We start from the raw sequence: 16,945 nt of genomic DNA, 5'->3' as shown, positions 1-16,945 counted from the left end.
AGTTTTTTTTTAATGGTTTTGGTAGTAAACATAGATAACGAAACGTTGAAAAGTTAATATATATTTTTTTTAGATACGATAGTTTATTTAGGAGCCATCGATTTTTAACCCTTACAATTGCTAAAATCCAGAAAATGATACAACACATATAAAAAATATACATACTTTATTGAAAAAAGAAATTGATTACAATAAGGACGATATGGTTAACAAATAAAAAAAAGTAATTAACATTAAAATTCATCGTCAATAAACTGATTATAAAACAGATCACTAACAAAATTATATTACACGTTTCATTTATAAACGAGAGTAGCGGACGCGTCGACAAAGCTCGGAACAACTGGCGTTCGTTACTAGTTGCACTCCGTATCAAAATCTCAATAAATTTCATAAGCCATCAAGTATTTTAACGCTGACTGCGGCACACGTACAAAGAATCGACAAAGCAAATTCCTAACAAAAGTTACCACCCTGTATAAAAGCATATGTAACGTAATTCGCCAATTATTTCTGTCTCTTTTCTTTAAATGTCAATCCGAATACAAGAAACAGATTATTGGCCACACATTTGCTTTATCTCACACTCTTCCATTCGATAGCTAGAGTATATTATTAGTCTATTCACTAGGTGTTACCGGATACCCCTCCTCCCTACCCTTTAGGGCTCCCGACACGTGCGTCCGTATATGCAGCGCTAACCACGATTAAATGGCAAATATCCACTCGACAACAACAAACAAACAGTCGTTCTGGTCAATTATTTTGCGCCGCAATCAAAATTAAAACATAGACCAAAAAGCGCCGACTACAACATAATTATCCGATGTAATCATAAAGCCGACAAAGTACAATATAACTGTATGAACGGTCTAAGGTGGCCGACTGAAGTTAGGCACTTCACCCTTTATACATCGTCACTCTCTAGTCAAGTTAGTCAATAAATAATTCCAACACAGCTCGTGACTAACTTCAAGGCGGTTTACGTGGACCGGCCATTCTGTCCTATGGATATCTGCGGCTGTAGCCAAGATTCCTGTCTACAATCGTTATCGCTAACGTTATGTATAGAAATTACATAGCCTAAAGGCAAACTTATCGTTTAGATATGTCATTCCCATACATATATTTTCTTTTTGCGTTAACATTTGTAGAAAGGCATTATGGCTACGATCTCTGGGGTTACTTGTCTCATGTGGAGAATCAAATAGGACTAAAATATAAGTTATCTTTCGCATTTTATTATGAATAAATTACTGAACCATAAACATAAAACAGATACAGCCAAATCACAAACAAATTAGATTTCATGAGATCAAAAATATGAAATGGTGTTATTACTTTGGCATATTTATAAAAACTTTTTCACTTCGTAATATATCAAAATTACTTTTTTTAGGCACCAAACCTGTGAGAGTGTCATAAGAAAAGTAAAAAAATATTTTAAATTAATGGGGCAATTAATATTTCTGTATTTTTTAAGTACATACTAATACATGCATTCTTTTATCATTCTATATTTAGTATGATTTACCCTAAATTTCGGCATTTTATTTTTTTGTAAATTGCTCAATATACAGTTTAAAACGTGGCTGTACGTACGTAAAGTATTTAACATAATTTACAATAACTAATAGAGAAAATAATATATTTTATATTTTCAACATTGACCAAGCTACTTCGATAAAATACATAAAACGAACATTTAAGAAGCTGATACAAAGGCTTTCTATAAAGGTTCAAGCAATAATATTTTACAGTCAAAAGATTCACAATATTCAATAAAAATTACGTTCGGAAGTTATCTTTGAATAGATTCTTATCCACGAAATAATAATGAAAATATTTACATCCAACAAGGAAACATAGCCTCTCATTAAAATTATGTTCATTCTTATATTGTTTCATATATAAATCAATATTATTTTACTTATAGTCGTCCTTTTGATATGGTCTTTTAATATACTCTGACATTCCGTACATAGTAACAAAAGTTTATAACATCGTAATAAATTTTAATTTAGCGTCAGCGCCGACGGACGCCACGGCGCAACATTGATTCCAATAACAATTAAGACTAAACCTTATGTCTTTTTAATACACGACTGGAATTAAAACTAAAGGAATTAACTATTTTCGAGCCCCCTTATTTGTTATACTAAAGCCAATCTTATATAAAAGAACATAATGTTGAATTTCAATAAGTCTCATCGGCATCTATTCCGTCAGCGCTGACCGTCAGTCGATCTGTAGACCGACAAGTCCAAAACGATCACACAAACTTACAGTGAGCGTACCGATGTGAATGTCCATTACATTGGACATGTCCACTAGCACCCAATCAATATGTCTACACACGTCTTACCGTCAGACTAAATTAGTGCCGTATGAACAACCCTAAACAATTTATTTAAACTTACTTCACAATACCTGGCAAATTAATTCAATATTTATCAAGATCATAATTACACGGCTATAGAAAATAATCAATTGCGTAATGTATAAATTAATATTATAGTTCGTTATATTTTATGTAAGTGAATATTCGCAAGTAAAAAAAATTCAAACATTAACGCCAAGAATTCGCCGAAGTACTGTGACGTAATCAACAAGGTGTGACATTACGGTGTCAATTGAACACGGTTCATGTTACCTTTGATGCGTAAATACCAACACCTGACACGGATACGTTTCTCAAGTAGAATAGTTGAGAGTCAATTCATAAAGAATAAAATATCTATATGTCTCCTACAGCATAATAGCCAGCAAACCACTTGAACACACTACACATGGTGTGGGGTTTGACGTGCGTATAGCTACTCTTACGGTCAACAACTATCAAGCAGGAGCTTGCTCAGTTGTTTGCCAGCTAAAATACAATTATTAAACAGTTGACACCGACTTTATAATGTAAAAATATAAAATTATGAACATGGGGGCCACATCATATGCACAATACATACACTCCGTTGCCTGTGGAGGGTCGCCGTGCGTTTATCTGTCCTCTGACGTCTCCAGGAACTGAGCGTATACGTCCCTGGTGCACTCTCCTTTTTCGTTGAACTTGTATTTATAATATGACCCGTCAGCACATATAACTGAAAGATAATAACAAATAATATTAAGAAACAAATAATATTAATAACAAATAATATTACAAAGATAATTTTAAATAAATTTATTATTATTAACACACATCACGCATTTATGCCTAAAGGAGACAGAGCATCCACTTTTAGCCATGTGTGTTCCGTCCCATGATGAGTTACGGCGAGCCTAGCAGAAAAACCCAAATACCACTTTGGCCGATCCTAAATTCGAACCCAGGACCTCAGAGCGCTGCCGTCCTGCGCATGCAGTATGTACGTAACCGAAGCATCTTTTTTTTGTTAGTATTTTTAAATTACAAGTACATTTCTAATAGTTATGTGTAATTTATCTATGTAAGTACAAAGTTACGTACTGTTAGTTAGGTGGAAATAGAAGATATGGGGCTTTACCATCTAATGATTCAGAGTGATACACACAGTGGTACGTTTACAAAACAGTTCAATGTTATATGATCATACCATACAGTTAGTAATAATTCAATATACTGGTCCAAGATGCTAGTTGCCTTCGTATATTATCAGCCATTTCTACCCAACTAGTGACTTGCTTGTTTACCTTAAAATAACAACTTCAAAACTTACCTATAATAGAACTCTTATCAACACCAAAAGCGCAGATACACGGCGGACCGTTGGGTATTGTGAACTTGCAAAAACTCCAATTGCTGGAGAAGTATTTGGGCAGGAAGTTGACTGTGGCTAGCGTGGACTGCTTGTTCAGCTTGTCGTCCTCCAGACTGAAGACGTGCACCGTGCCATGGTCTGACGTCACGCACAGGTTCGTGCTCGAGTGGTTGAAGTTTATGCAGTATATTGTCGCCTGTTGATAACCGAAAATTTACATATAATATTGCATATTTCTTATTTATTTTATTTCTTTCATTGATGCAAAATAACGTCTAGAAGGCAGATTTAATATGAATAATTTGCTAATACTCTTCATCTATCAATCTAGCGAGTATCATACATGTGTGCCCTAAGTCGATTGATCAAGATGCTTGATGCGTATGCGCAACGCGTGCTTTAAATCTACCTTTTTATTGGACATTTACTGCACGACGTCCGCATGTCCTGTAATCGTCGCGAGCTCGCCACAAGCATATTCATTAATCGCTTCGTTTGAACCACGTTCGCATGTCGCCATTGTGATTACCAGGACACAAACAATCTTCAACTATTTCTTACCCTCATCCCACTTTTTTAAGCTCCGCATAGCTTGGGGGTTTATAGGCGGTGGTATACAAGGAATCACATCTTTCCTGAACCAGCTACATTCAATCAGTTATTTATAGAATGTAAATTCACATTACCATTTGTGATTATCATACATCAAGACATTCATATGGAATCTAAAAGGATTCTTGAATTGATAAAAGGTATCCTATCTGAAAACCAAATTCAGAAGCTAACTCAGCTGTAGTGGTACTACTTATTATGCAATTATATTTTTTTATTAATTATAATAATTATTTGACTATTAGCATAGTAACAAAATTGCGCAATCACTTTTTGCGCCATTTAATATGTGAAACAGTATACAGATTATTCTTAATTATCAATGTACACAAGCACAATGTTCAGATTAATTTCCATACAAAACTAATTATCCAGATATTATGTAACAGTATAACTTTTACCGAATTTAAACTCCATTCAACATTCGTGAAAGTCAGAAATAGTGAAAGGTGTAGGAAAAAATACCCACTTTTATAAACATTAGACATGCAATGCACAAAAACGTTACAATGGAATAGTTTAAATACTTTTATACTTATTTTGTGTGGTTCAGTCAGCATGGTTCATTTCAGTTTTACTGACTTTAGTACTCATTTATGGTATTATGAAGTGTATAATGAATACACAAAATTAGTTATATTCTTATTTATATTAGTATGCAGATTTTATAATTGGTATGTTATATTCAAAGTTTTTACATTATACACCAGTCATTAGACTTGGTGGTAAATAGTTGTACTATAATAAAAATATAATCTGAAATGAGATAAACATTCTTGGCGGCCACCTATATTTAGCATGCTTAGTTGCACTGTGTTCAGATAATGCTCAGTCCTTAGACTATAATTTATAATGATAATAGTTATATTACCTGATGGGCACCTCGCCTTAGTTCTGCCAGCTTCTGTCCTGTCACTGTGTCAAAGACCCTGATGAGGGTGCCTTTTGTGGATGCTGTTGCCAACCTTGTGCCCCCCACATTAAGGGCAAGGCAGCTGAGCGGTGCCTCATGTGCCGTGATGAGGTGACCTTCCGGAGCTGAGCTGGGTCCTGCATGACTGCTTAGCTCTACAAGCTATCCAAATACACACAATTTTACTAAGTAAAAGTTCATATCACAAATTATCAGATTAATATTTATTTTCATGCATCAATATGTTATCTAAATTGTTGTAAACAAATAATGTTGTAATATAGATAATATGTTAAATATTGTTTAATAAATACAATGAGAACCAAAATGTTTTGTTTTATTTATTTGTAATCAGTTGCCAAATTATATGCAAATGGGTTAATTAGAAGATGTTTTTTTTTTAATTTTATACCCATAATAACAAAAGTATGATAATAATATATGAAAGAGTGTAAATATAATGAGAATAAATATGTTCTTACTTGCACATGTCCTGTTTTGCGGCTGGGATATGCCAGTAATGCATTATTGCTGTTTGGGCACACAACACATAAGCCCCGAGAGTTTTGGCATGTCTCAAACACATGCAGCAGCTGCGGCTGGGCGGTGAATGTGTACACTTTTATTAAGTTCTCTAAAAACAAAAGACTTAATAAACAAAGGACATTACCTTAAACTAACAAATTTTCCTTAACACACTCAAGAGCATTGCATTTTATAACAATGTTATTCTAAAAAACCATATAGAATATATGAGAAATTGTACAGCTAGGAACTTGTTTCTAAGTATATACTAAATAAAAAATACAAAACAAGTCTTTAAAAAACCTATTATGAATATTCATTGGCTCACCTAAAACAACAACAATACGATCGCGTCTCAGTTTAACCGCTTTTACTGGACTGTTGAAGTCTAGCGATATCGCCGAATCCTTCTTCAAGTCGTCCCATATTATCACTCTGTTGGGGGGGTACACGGGGGTTTTTCCACCCCCTACGAGCGCCATGTAGTTACACCTAAACAACATCTCTACGTAAGACAGACCTCCCTCCGCAAAATTTTGGCGCTCTTTCTCTTTAAGAGGGTCACTGTTGAAAACACGAAATCCATTCTCCGTCCCGCAAGCGAAGCAACCTATATCGCAAAACAAAAAGGTATCTAAAGAATTGATTCGTGACGAAAAACAAATAATTGGTAAACTATTTTGACTACTTTATTCACCTTGATCCTGGTTAAAACCGACGTACAAAAGCCCGTTACCGAACGTATTATCATCTGACAAATTCATCTCGGGAATACGATACTTTATCAATAGCTAAACAACAAAATTTACAGACAAAACTTTTGCGGCAATTTGACAAATACTCGACCACTGGTTGACAACAATTAAAAGGGATGCCATTTAAAAAAAATCGCTTGTAGAATAATTTAAATACGAATCTTATTATTCTTTATTTATATATCTTATTACGAATTTTACATAAATATATTAAAAATAAACATTGATTTTACATTATAATATTTTGTTGCAGGCAAACTATACTTGATAAGTTGGAATCATCTGTCAATAAAGCCGTTGTTACACAAGATGAATTTCTCGCGAGTTATACATTCTAGATTTTTCTCGTTTAATTTCTCAGTGTATGATAAGCTACGTATCCCGGAACTTATCATATAAACAACGGCAGAATAAACAAGCGCTAATAAATGGTTTGAATTTTACTACTAGCAGCATAAATATATACAGGTAATACATGCCATTTGTGATCTAGAATTTTATTTATCATAGTGCAGGTATTTGAAAATTGGTGAGCATATAACAGTATTTTCCAAGGACCCAGTTCTGTTTGACTGCATTGGCTATTGCCAACAACTGACGTTGGGTGGCGAAATTCGAGGCAAATGTGTATTCGGCTTTATAATGGTTGAACGTAAGCCAATGCCTACTCGATAGATAAAAGTACTTACATAGGAATTAATCAATTGAAAATCATTATAGTAACTTATTTTCACATTTAAACCCATACCTTATAACATTTTGGAATAAAAATACTAAATATATTTATAAATATTTTAATGAAAGTACAAAATAATATGATGGTTTATACACATTTAAGTATTTTTTCTAATAGAAATGTAAACAAATACTACTGCATATAAATTATGTATAATTTAGATTTTTTTTCACTTATACTACTCTATTACCATATATATCATGTAGACATATATACTTATTAAATATAAAAACGAATTATTTAATGTCGAAAAAGTGTATAGATAAGTTATTAATAATTATTTATGTTTCTGGAACTAGGCTAGGCTAACGCAATATATTTAAATCATATATGATGTAATATGAAATTAATTAAATTGAACATTGTATCAGCATTTACAATTTTTATTTCTTACATATAAATGAAATATATAAATTTTAATACCTATTATTTATGTATAACTTCGTTTTTTTATTAATATTTATTTGTCTAAAGTTTAATCCTTAATACTTATTGCTTGAGGGTAGAAGCTACCAAAATGACAATAGCTTTAGCAATTAAGAAACTTGAAGGTAAACATTGAAATAGACAAAATACTAATCAATGGTGCTGAAGATTCAGCCTGCGATACATAACAAAAATTCGTTACATGCTCAACACATTAACTGAAATATTGTGTTTAAATATGTTTAGCCATAAACACATTAAACTGTTTTACAAGACAACCTTCATACAATTCAAATAACTATAGCATACAGTATTATAAAGCATGCTGCTTAGAGACAGTGAAATGGTCTTATTTACACTCATGTAAAAGTTATTCACTTATATTTTTTTATTGCATATTTTAAAGGTATATTCAATCATTTTACATTCTTACTATAATAACATTCATAAAAATAAGCCAAAGTCGAAGCTATCTTACGAACTAGCCACTTGTTTCAAAGGCCCCTCGAGGTATTGAGATATTGCATTTATTTTCTCCTTCAATATACCAAATCCCACATTTTCTTTAGCATATAAACACAGAAGTAAATTGGCTACTTGTGTAACAGCTATTTTACCGTTCATACAATCAACTAATATTAAGTTAAGTTTGTCATCCTTGAAGACATTTCTGCCATGTTTTTCGTACGCGGACCACACGTTGCTTGCGATAGCCGCCGTGACTCGGGCGTCCTTGTCATTATATCCAGAATAAGCTAAAAGAGCCCCTTGGTGATTCAGTAACCTAAAAATAAGAGGATTGTAGTAAACTTCCTTTGTAATAACTATTATGAAGTATAATTTATGTTATTACAGTGTATTTTCCACTCCGCCGGTGTTCGCTTGACTCAAAACTTGAGTTAGGGCTTTGGGCTTCAACATTATGTAACGGGAGCTCTTATTAATTTAAATAAATGGCTTAGATTTATGAAAGTCTCCGAGTAATGTTTTGTATTTTACAAATCGCAATTCGCTGTCACTTTGTCAGTTGTCAACCAGATTGTCAACTGCCATTTTATTTGGCAATTGACAGAGCCAGACTCGAATCTATCATTTTTTTTATTTATTCATAGCCACGGATACATATCCTTCAGCCGGAAACTTAATAGTATCTTCCGCCTATGGAAATACTTAAATCGGTTTAATTTGTGTAATCGGTCAAAAATTGAAAACCAGCAAGTATTTTCAGGGCAGGGTAAATACACAAATATTGCTCGAACCTTATGACTAGAGTAAAAAAGTAGTATCTAAAAGTAGATATTTACTTGTAAATTTCTAATATATTATAAGAGAGGTTTTGATTAAAAGATTAGAGTATAATTTCAAACAATAACAATAATTTGGAATTGTATATTTACATGCAAATTATGCAGAGCAAACATGTGTATGAAAAGTTATCGCATTTTCTTTTGCTTAATTAAATAGTTTCTGAAAGCAATCTGCTTATCCTTAAATGATCTCTTAATTTTTCCTTTAGCCTTGTGTTTCACCATTTGATAGTTTTTAGTCTTCCTTTTTTCCCTATTTGTTTTTGAACAATGTATGTTCTTCCTTCGGTCTTTATACCCAAATTTATCTCTCTCTTCTCTGCCTTTCATAACAGTCTCTAGTCTAGCACTCTTGTCATGCTTCTTTTTCTTATAAATGTTTTCAATAGCTGAAAGTTGTACAAGTTCTCCTGTCTCTTCTGGTTCTTCTTCTACAACATTAGATTTTCGTTTAACACCACTTATGTTTTTCTTTATTTGAGCAGATTGTATTCTTTTAAAATCTTCATCAGTAAATATTTTCTCCATAGCAATTTCACGCGCATTCTTTACCTTTTCTTCTTTATCAAGTTTGCGTTTAGCTTTTAATATTTTCCTATCTCCCTCTTTTGGAGTTTGCGACTCATTGGGTTTGTCACCATTTTGTGATTCTTCTTCATTGTTTTCTCCATCTTTACCCTCAGTTTCTTCTTCTTCCTCTTCTTCAACTTCCTCGTCATCACTGGTATCACTGTCTGAAGTTATTTCTATTTCTGAATCAGATGATGCAACATCAACCCATTCTTCACTGTCAGAATCATCTTTTTTCTTTTTCTTCTTATCATTTTTATCCTTTTTGTCAGTAATTTCCTCCTTTTGTAACAACACTTCAGAGCCTGGTATGTAGTCGTTAATTTCAAGTTCACCATATTTCTTTGTTTTCAACTCAAGTGATGCTTCAGTAGGCCTACCTCTGTCTTTCTTGTGCAAAAGTTCAGGCATTGATTGTCTGTATAGTTGTATAAGTGACCTAGCAGCCATCATTACTGACTTTTCTTTATAGTTTTTATACTGCACCAAGTCTCTGAGCAAATCTTCATTGATAGCAAGAGGGCATCTTGCACAAATTTCTCTGACTGCATTTAGACCAACTGCCATGACATCAGTGGAATTTCTTTCTGTTATAAAGTTATTTGCAATAGCCTTCATGACTGGTTCTATAACTTCAGGTGGGACTAGTTCATGAGATGCTTGGGCAGCAAATTGGAGTATTCTTGTAACTTCTCTTTGATGTGGTAAAAGCAGTCTTGCAATAAATGGATAGTAATTAAATAAGAACAGATTGTGCAGACCAATTAACCTGGATGTCACATCTAACATCATAAGCTTCACTTCAAACCTTTCATTTGAAGCCTCTAGCTGTTTAAATAGTTTCTCTGCAAATCCTTGAGGATTGTTTATTAAATGTAAAGCAGAGAAGTTGAAGATTGGGGCTTTTTGCTTCTTCTTTTTCATTTTCTTGGCAATTTTCTTAACTTTATCCACCATTTTTTCTCTTTTTCTTGTCTTCTTATTAAACTTGTTAGATATCATTGTGTCTTTGGGATCAATTTCGTCTTCACTGTCTGAATCCTTTTTTTCTTGTTCTTCATCCCTTCCCAAGAAGAATTTTAATGATGCAACCATAACCTTAGTGATTTTGGAGAAACATCCAATATCAGCAATAATGTTCACTGTTTTATGATCATTCCAAATGTTCTTGTGGTACAGTTCTACCAGAATATCAACAGATAACTTTGCAGCTTTGGCATTAGAGTCTTGAAGCATAGAGAATATGAAATTTTGTAATGTAGAATTCAGTTTCATGTCTTTGTGCTTCATATTCATATTTTTAATGTCTGTGATTATGTGAGTCTTTAAAAACTCCCTCAAAAACTTATCCTGGCATTTCAGAAGCGAGAAAAATAATTCCATTAAATCAAAGGGAGTGACAAAATTTTTGTTTCTCAATAATATAAGACATTTGCACAAAGCTAATCGCATTTCATTATGGAGAGTAGTGTTATGTGTCTTCAAAATATCTACGATTTTCTGCGGGAACTGTTTCATTTCGTTGAGATAGCACTGCGCCACTTGTGCCAGGAACATTGCCTGTTCATCCAATTTCTTGTTATACTGCGTCGGATTTAAGTTAAAAATCTCTAAAGTTGTCTCAAAATGTGCCAACTGCTGTTGAAACTCTTCTTTGTACGACTCTGGATCTCGTTTTATTAAATTTTGTAACTGTGTTAAGTTGTTGGGTAACTGGTTGTTTTGTCGCACCATTTTGGAAGCTTTCACTATACACAAATATTAGTTATGGATTTGAATACAAGTAGTGTATCAAATTTTACATAACATTGCAATATCTGAATACTTTCTTGAAATAGTCACGTTTATAACCTAAAAAAATGTTTTGACATAATTTGACGATTACCTTATGATTTCGTTTCGACTACCTAATTTGGGATTTCCAACATAACCTCAGGGTGACTATATAAATGAAATATGTACTTAGCTATAATTTGGATAAATAATGAACAAAAGTTATATTATGATTTATGTGATCTTTATTTAGTGATTCATTTGGAGAGACAAACCATTTTTTTTTTACTAATGGGAATGTCATCTTAAATTAAATTGTGTAATGGTCTTTGCCTCCAATTTAACCGAAAAAAAAAAAATGTCAAATACCACAAATACGTGATGTCAATCAGCCACGTCATTTTTGCTTGAATGATATACGCGGCGTTACTAGATAAGTGTTAAAATAAAATAGCGTAAAAATGAATATATTCCGTTTGCTTGGTGATTTGTCTCACCTTTTAGCTATAATAATATTGTTATTGAAGATTTGGAAGACGCGATCATGTGCAGGTAAGGTTGTCGTGTTATAGTGATTTGTGCCGGCATGTTAGTCCTCGTCAGTGTAATAACACGAGTAAAGCATCGGTTTGTATTTTTCAGGCATTTCGGGAAAATCTCAGATTCTTTTCTCGATAGTGTACACGGCACGGTACTTGGATTTGTTGACGACGTTCATATCGGCGTACAACACTGTCATGAAGTTGGTATTCATCGTAGCATCGTATGCTACTGTTTACCTGATGTACGTGCGATTCAAAGCGACGTACGACCACAACCACGACACGTTCAGGATCGAGTTCCTGTTGGTGCCCTGCTTGGTGCTGGCCTTTCTGATCAACCATGAGTTTACTGTCATGGAGGTGAGACTCACTAAACGCGCCTTTTTACCTATCACAATGGCTTTTGACCTTGATTGACAATATATTCCAAAAGTAATATTTTGCTACATAAGTATAAATATTGTATGAAACACATATGTTAGTTACATATCTGATCTACATTGACATCTGTGACCCTTCACACCTTGTCAGTTTTTTGTTCCAGTTTAATTTATTAATACACATCCATAGTCATTCATTTCAACTTTTAGTTACAAAAACAATTATTAAACTATATTGATGTCATTTGTTTAGTGTAAGGTTGTTTATTTAATTTGTATGTGTCTATGGTAGATAATACATGGTGTTTGGAACACATCACCATGAACAGACACTTCATTGTAGTCTTGCTTCTCTATGATTTATGCGGATTCAATGATATGTTAAGAATTTGAAGTAATGATATCAAACAGAACAACATCACAAAATATTTTTAACAGAAAACAAGTTCCTTAGTATATTTTATAGCAAGCATGTAGTGTATGTAAGTTACTATAAACAATTGAATTATATTTCAGATTTTGTGGACATTCTCAATTTATTTGGAGTCGGTTGCCATCTTGCCGCAGCTGTTCTTGGTGTCTAAAACTGGAGAAGCAGAGAGCATTACGTCTCATTACTTGTTTGCGCTTGGATCTTACAGAGCTCTGTATCTCTTGAACTGGGTAAGTTTTGCAATTGATTGTGGTTATTAGCTTTTTATGTAACAAATTGTGTTTCAAATATTGTTTATTTACAATGTGAAATAGAGTAAAATAAAGAGGCAGATATTATCATTAATTTCTACAACTTGCTACAGGTTATTATTGCCCGTAGTTTGGAAAACATTAGAGTTAATAAAACTATAGTGTGTCCAGAAATCGGCAAAGCATTATCATCCAAATTTTAAAAGTAATTGGTCAGACTTTCGTACAAATTAAATTTAGATATGTATAATATCTGATATAGATACAAGACACATAAACATGGGGATTTTCAGACATCAAAATACTTGATAAGATTTTTTAAAAACAGATTGTGTTTAATATCAGATAAAATAATTAGTAACAGAAATAAATCATATATATTAAGTTGTTGATATTATAGAAAATAATATTATGTTTTAACAAGTGTTTTCATTTCGAATATTAAGTTATGAGATCTTTGAATCTCACTTATGAATCTATGGATTTTTTAAAGTATTGTTTTAATAAAAAAATTTGCGTTGGATCTCTGTGTGATGGGACTGAAAGTCTTTGAGTTCCTGAAATACACAATACTAATTATAATAACAAATTTTATTTGTGAGGATATATACAGGTAATTTTGTAGCTAAATATACATATATTTAAAAAAATAACAAAGAATAAATCAGTTCTTTAACAATTTTCATAATACCATACCTCATTCATAGTATACACTTTTAGGTATATTTTAAAACAGGAATGTAATATAATAGCAACTTGTACATTTACAGTAAAACTGATAAGTGTTGATAAATAATTGAGCACTAGCATGTTACGTTAATCTTACATAGAACTAAATTACATTTAGTTGTACTCATCACTTAACATTATGTTGTGTGTCCTTGTAAAAAGTGTTTTGAGTTGCTATGGGGATAGTTAGAGCTGTACATTGTTTGTTGCCATCATATTGATTAACCACTGTTTTTATAAATGATTCCAACAGTTAAATTGCTCAGTCGCAAATACGGATTGTTGAGAATAAATGTTTTTTGACATGCTTACTTTGATGACTTATTTTGATTGGTTTATTATCGAAATCTGATTGAAGAATACTATTGGAATTTTTTATTGAAAATGGCCATTAGCGGTAGAGTACTTGGACTTTTCATAAAATTTCCTGAACTGAAACCCAAAAAACACATTCACATAGTATTGTTTTAGATTGGATTAGGTGGGCGGATATTATTGTAAAAACGATATAAGATTGCGAAATTTTACGTTAATTATAATTAAAATCGCATTCTTGACAAGAATAAAGAAAAAGCTAAATGTTTTAAGCAAATAATTGAGGTAAACATTTGATTTCCAGGTATACCGCTATGTGGTGGAGTCTCATTACGAGCTGATCGCTATTGTGGCGGGCGTCGTGCAGACGGTGTTATACTGTGATTTCTTCTACCTCTACATTACTAAAGGTATGTATACTGAACTTTATGTGTACAATCAGCCCCTAATGAATGTCAATGTTGGCAGGAATACCTTACACATATTTTTTTTTATAATTTATACATTTCACCCTTATCAATTCAATTAATTCAATTAAAGCTGACTACAAAGATACTATATCGTGAATTACTTGGAGTACCCAAATTCGTACAGACCCAAATATTTGACAAAATAATTTATAATGACATAAATGTTATCAGAAAAAAATCATAATTGCAATAAATGTTCTTGTTGCTAACTGCTTAATGAGCATGACGAAATCTCATTTACTATAATGATTTAACATCATGGCCATTCATACTATAAAAAATAAAGTAATTACTTCCATCAATACAAACTGTTTTGATCCAATAAAAATTATTGACCATTTTATGTTCATATTCCCATTGTGTAATTGCAAATATAAATGTTTTCGTTTTGTTTCAGTTCTTAAAGGGAAGAAATTGCAGCTCCCAGCCTAAGTTGCTGGCAGGTTGGATCGCGAGCACGCCATCTGACGAACATATGTGAAGATATTTTGGTGTAAGCCAATAATTACCTAAGATCTAGTTATACAAACTGTACCACTGTAGTGAACATGCAGTCATGTGTACAGATCGATAACTACACGCACGCAGTCGCACGCGCATCTCAAACGTGAATACACCAACCAAAACAACCAGTTTTGTATTCAACAATAATCACATTTGAAATTCTGAGACACTTCATCTTGACAAACCAGAACAAAAGTCTGCAAATACTAAAAACATTTGTCCCACTGCGTTCCGGAAGCTGTCATTGGCTGTCGTGTAATTGAATGTTATGTACATTTTTAGAAATAATTTAAATCTCAAGAGGCTATCCGAGGCAGCTAAGCGCCATAGTATGACTTAACGTGTTTGCATTTTTCATTGATAACGGGTTCTGTAATGTAGATCATTCGTTGAACGTTACTTTGTCGTGAGATGTATTGTGACAAGGTAAAGTTCAACCTGTAGTACATGCATTTTAGGTCATTTTCAAAATGTAACACTCTAAATTACTCTTTCACTGAACACCTGTCAAATTTAATAAACAAAATCAAACTAATTTCGTTTATTCTACTTTAAAATTAAAAATAGGACCCATTAAATGAATGTCATTCCTGTGAAGTTTATCGCTCTACATAAAAAGGTATACTTCCACAAGAACTTCCTCATGACCTATTTAATTAGTTGGTAATATTATAACGTTTTTTTAACCCTGGTTATATTGTTAATTAATTATAATAATGTTGCCCCAAGCCCCTTCTTCGATACTAAAATAGGAGGTGTCATTAACGATGATACCCAATTTTTAAAATAAAATTTCGAGTCTCTGAGATCTCTCTGTTATAGGCGATTATTTTATTATCGGAATATAGTACCTAATATTAAACATATTTTAATAGGAACATGATGTTTGAGCGTCACATGGTTTTGGAATAGCTATTTTGTCTCCCATTGATAGTGTAGAATGTAGATGATTGACTTAGTTTTTTCTTTCTTGTTTTTGGTGGGAATATTGTATGACAGCACTAATATTTATAGACAACTGATTCCACCAGTTTTCGATCCTATAACTTTATTCCACCGGCGAGTTGGTGTTATTTAACTAATGTATTGTCCAGACTGTCAAAATGGATTAACAAAAATATACTTTATATCATGCCCATTAAAGTCGCACTCAAAGGACTGCCTACAGCCGCTCATCAGTTGCCAGGCAATTGCTGGGTGTAGTTTTCAATTTGACAATAGTTTACAAAACTGGTTGCGCGTTATATCGTGTATGCGACTAGTGCGTGTAGTTATTTGACAATATGTTCAGTGCAATTTAATTTAATGAACCACCTGTTGACATTTGAAACACCCTGTATTCTTTTTTAAGCGTCTTTATTAACTTATAATAGGCGAAACGGTATAACAGTTATATATTTACGTAATTTGTACATGAAAATGCACTTGGATACATGTTATCAATAGTTATATTAATTGTGGAGTGAAACCAAAATTAGTATTATATATTTTATACTGAACTACTGTGGATGGCGCAGCGGGCTGTGGCCACGTTGTGAGCTGTGAGCGTGCTTCTCAACTGTACGGTATATTTGATTTAACATTCTTTACCCACACATTGACATAAATATCACTAATATATTCCTTTAGGTTCGTATTGTATTTGTTTAAACATAGCCATTGTATTAATTTTATGCCATTCAATGAATTGTGTTTATCTTGTATCTATTTTCGTGTGTTCCCCGTGTATCGGCTGTTCTAAATTGTTAATTAAAATGATTAATTGTGCGTAAATTCTGAGGATGTTTATAGCAATCGTGAGTGAACTAATGTGGGTACGGAGCTGATGGCCGGAGTGGCAGCACTTACCGGAACATTATTGGTACAAGATCAAACGTTCGTTTTCACACGTTAGTGTTAAGAATGTAATGTCTTGAGTCTTGATTATAAGAATTTCTTAATAAATTACTTGAATTAATTGGGTTTTTGAT

At 32.8% G+C, this 16,945-nt stretch overlaps 4 protein-coding genes across 4 annotated transcripts; 1 reads left to right on the top strand and 3 right to left on the bottom strand.

Moving 5' to 3' along the window:
* Nucleotides 1-149: 149 nt before the first annotated feature.
* Nucleotides 150-6,658, bottom strand: LOC115452366 (WD repeat domain phosphoinositide-interacting protein 3). Its single transcript, XM_030180879.2, has 6 exons — nucleotides 6,482-6,658; nucleotides 6,113-6,394; nucleotides 5,742-5,893; nucleotides 5,218-5,421; nucleotides 3,693-3,930; nucleotides 150-3,098 (listed from the first exon to the last, which is right to left on the bottom strand). The coding sequence occupies exons 1-6, from the start codon at nucleotides 6,546-6,548 to the stop codon at nucleotides 2,995-2,997; spliced, it is 1,047 nt and encodes a 348-aa protein (XP_030036739.1). The 5' UTR covers nucleotides 6,549-6,658; the 3' UTR covers nucleotides 150-2,994.
* An 897-nt stretch (nucleotides 6,659-7,555) lies between these two features.
* LOC115452383 (ragulator complex protein LAMTOR2 homolog) lies at nucleotides 7,556-8,758 on the bottom strand. The gene is made up of 2 exons (XM_030180901.2): nucleotides 8,555-8,758; nucleotides 7,556-8,485 (listed from the first exon to the last, which is right to left on the bottom strand). Exons 1-2 carry the CDS (start codon nucleotides 8,620-8,622, stop codon nucleotides 8,176-8,178), a joined length of 378 nt encoding a protein of 125 aa, XP_030036761.1. The 5' UTR covers nucleotides 8,623-8,758; the 3' UTR covers nucleotides 7,556-8,175.
* A 317-nt stretch (nucleotides 8,759-9,075) lies between these two features.
* Nucleotides 9,076-11,470, bottom strand: LOC115452374 (protein SDA1 homolog). The gene has a single exon (XM_030180891.2). The coding sequence runs from the start codon at nucleotides 11,310-11,312 to the stop codon at nucleotides 9,135-9,137; it is 2,178 nt and encodes a 725-aa protein (XP_030036751.1). The 5' UTR covers nucleotides 11,313-11,470; the 3' UTR covers nucleotides 9,076-9,134.
* Nucleotides 11,471-11,697: 227 nt separating this feature from the next.
* LOC115451718 (ER lumen protein-retaining receptor) lies at nucleotides 11,698-16,932 on the top strand. The gene is made up of 5 exons (XM_030180097.2): nucleotides 11,698-11,903; nucleotides 11,994-12,253; nucleotides 12,790-12,936; nucleotides 14,306-14,411; nucleotides 14,869-16,932. The coding sequence occupies exons 1-5, from the start codon at nucleotides 11,813-11,815 to the stop codon at nucleotides 14,901-14,903; spliced, it is 639 nt and encodes a 212-aa protein (XP_030035957.1). The 5' UTR covers nucleotides 11,698-11,812; the 3' UTR covers nucleotides 14,904-16,932.
* Nucleotides 16,933-16,945: the final 13 nt, after the last annotated feature.

The sequence above is a fragment of the Manduca sexta genome, chromosome 12, assembly GCF_014839805.1.
Source record: "Manduca sexta isolate Smith_Timp_Sample1 chromosome 12, JHU_Msex_v1.0, whole genome shotgun sequence".
NCBI classification, from domain to species: domain Eukaryota; kingdom Metazoa; phylum Arthropoda; class Insecta; order Lepidoptera; family Sphingidae; genus Manduca; species Manduca sexta.
Note: the sequence above shows the minus strand (reverse complement) of the source record. Positions and strands in the feature narration are given on the sequence as shown.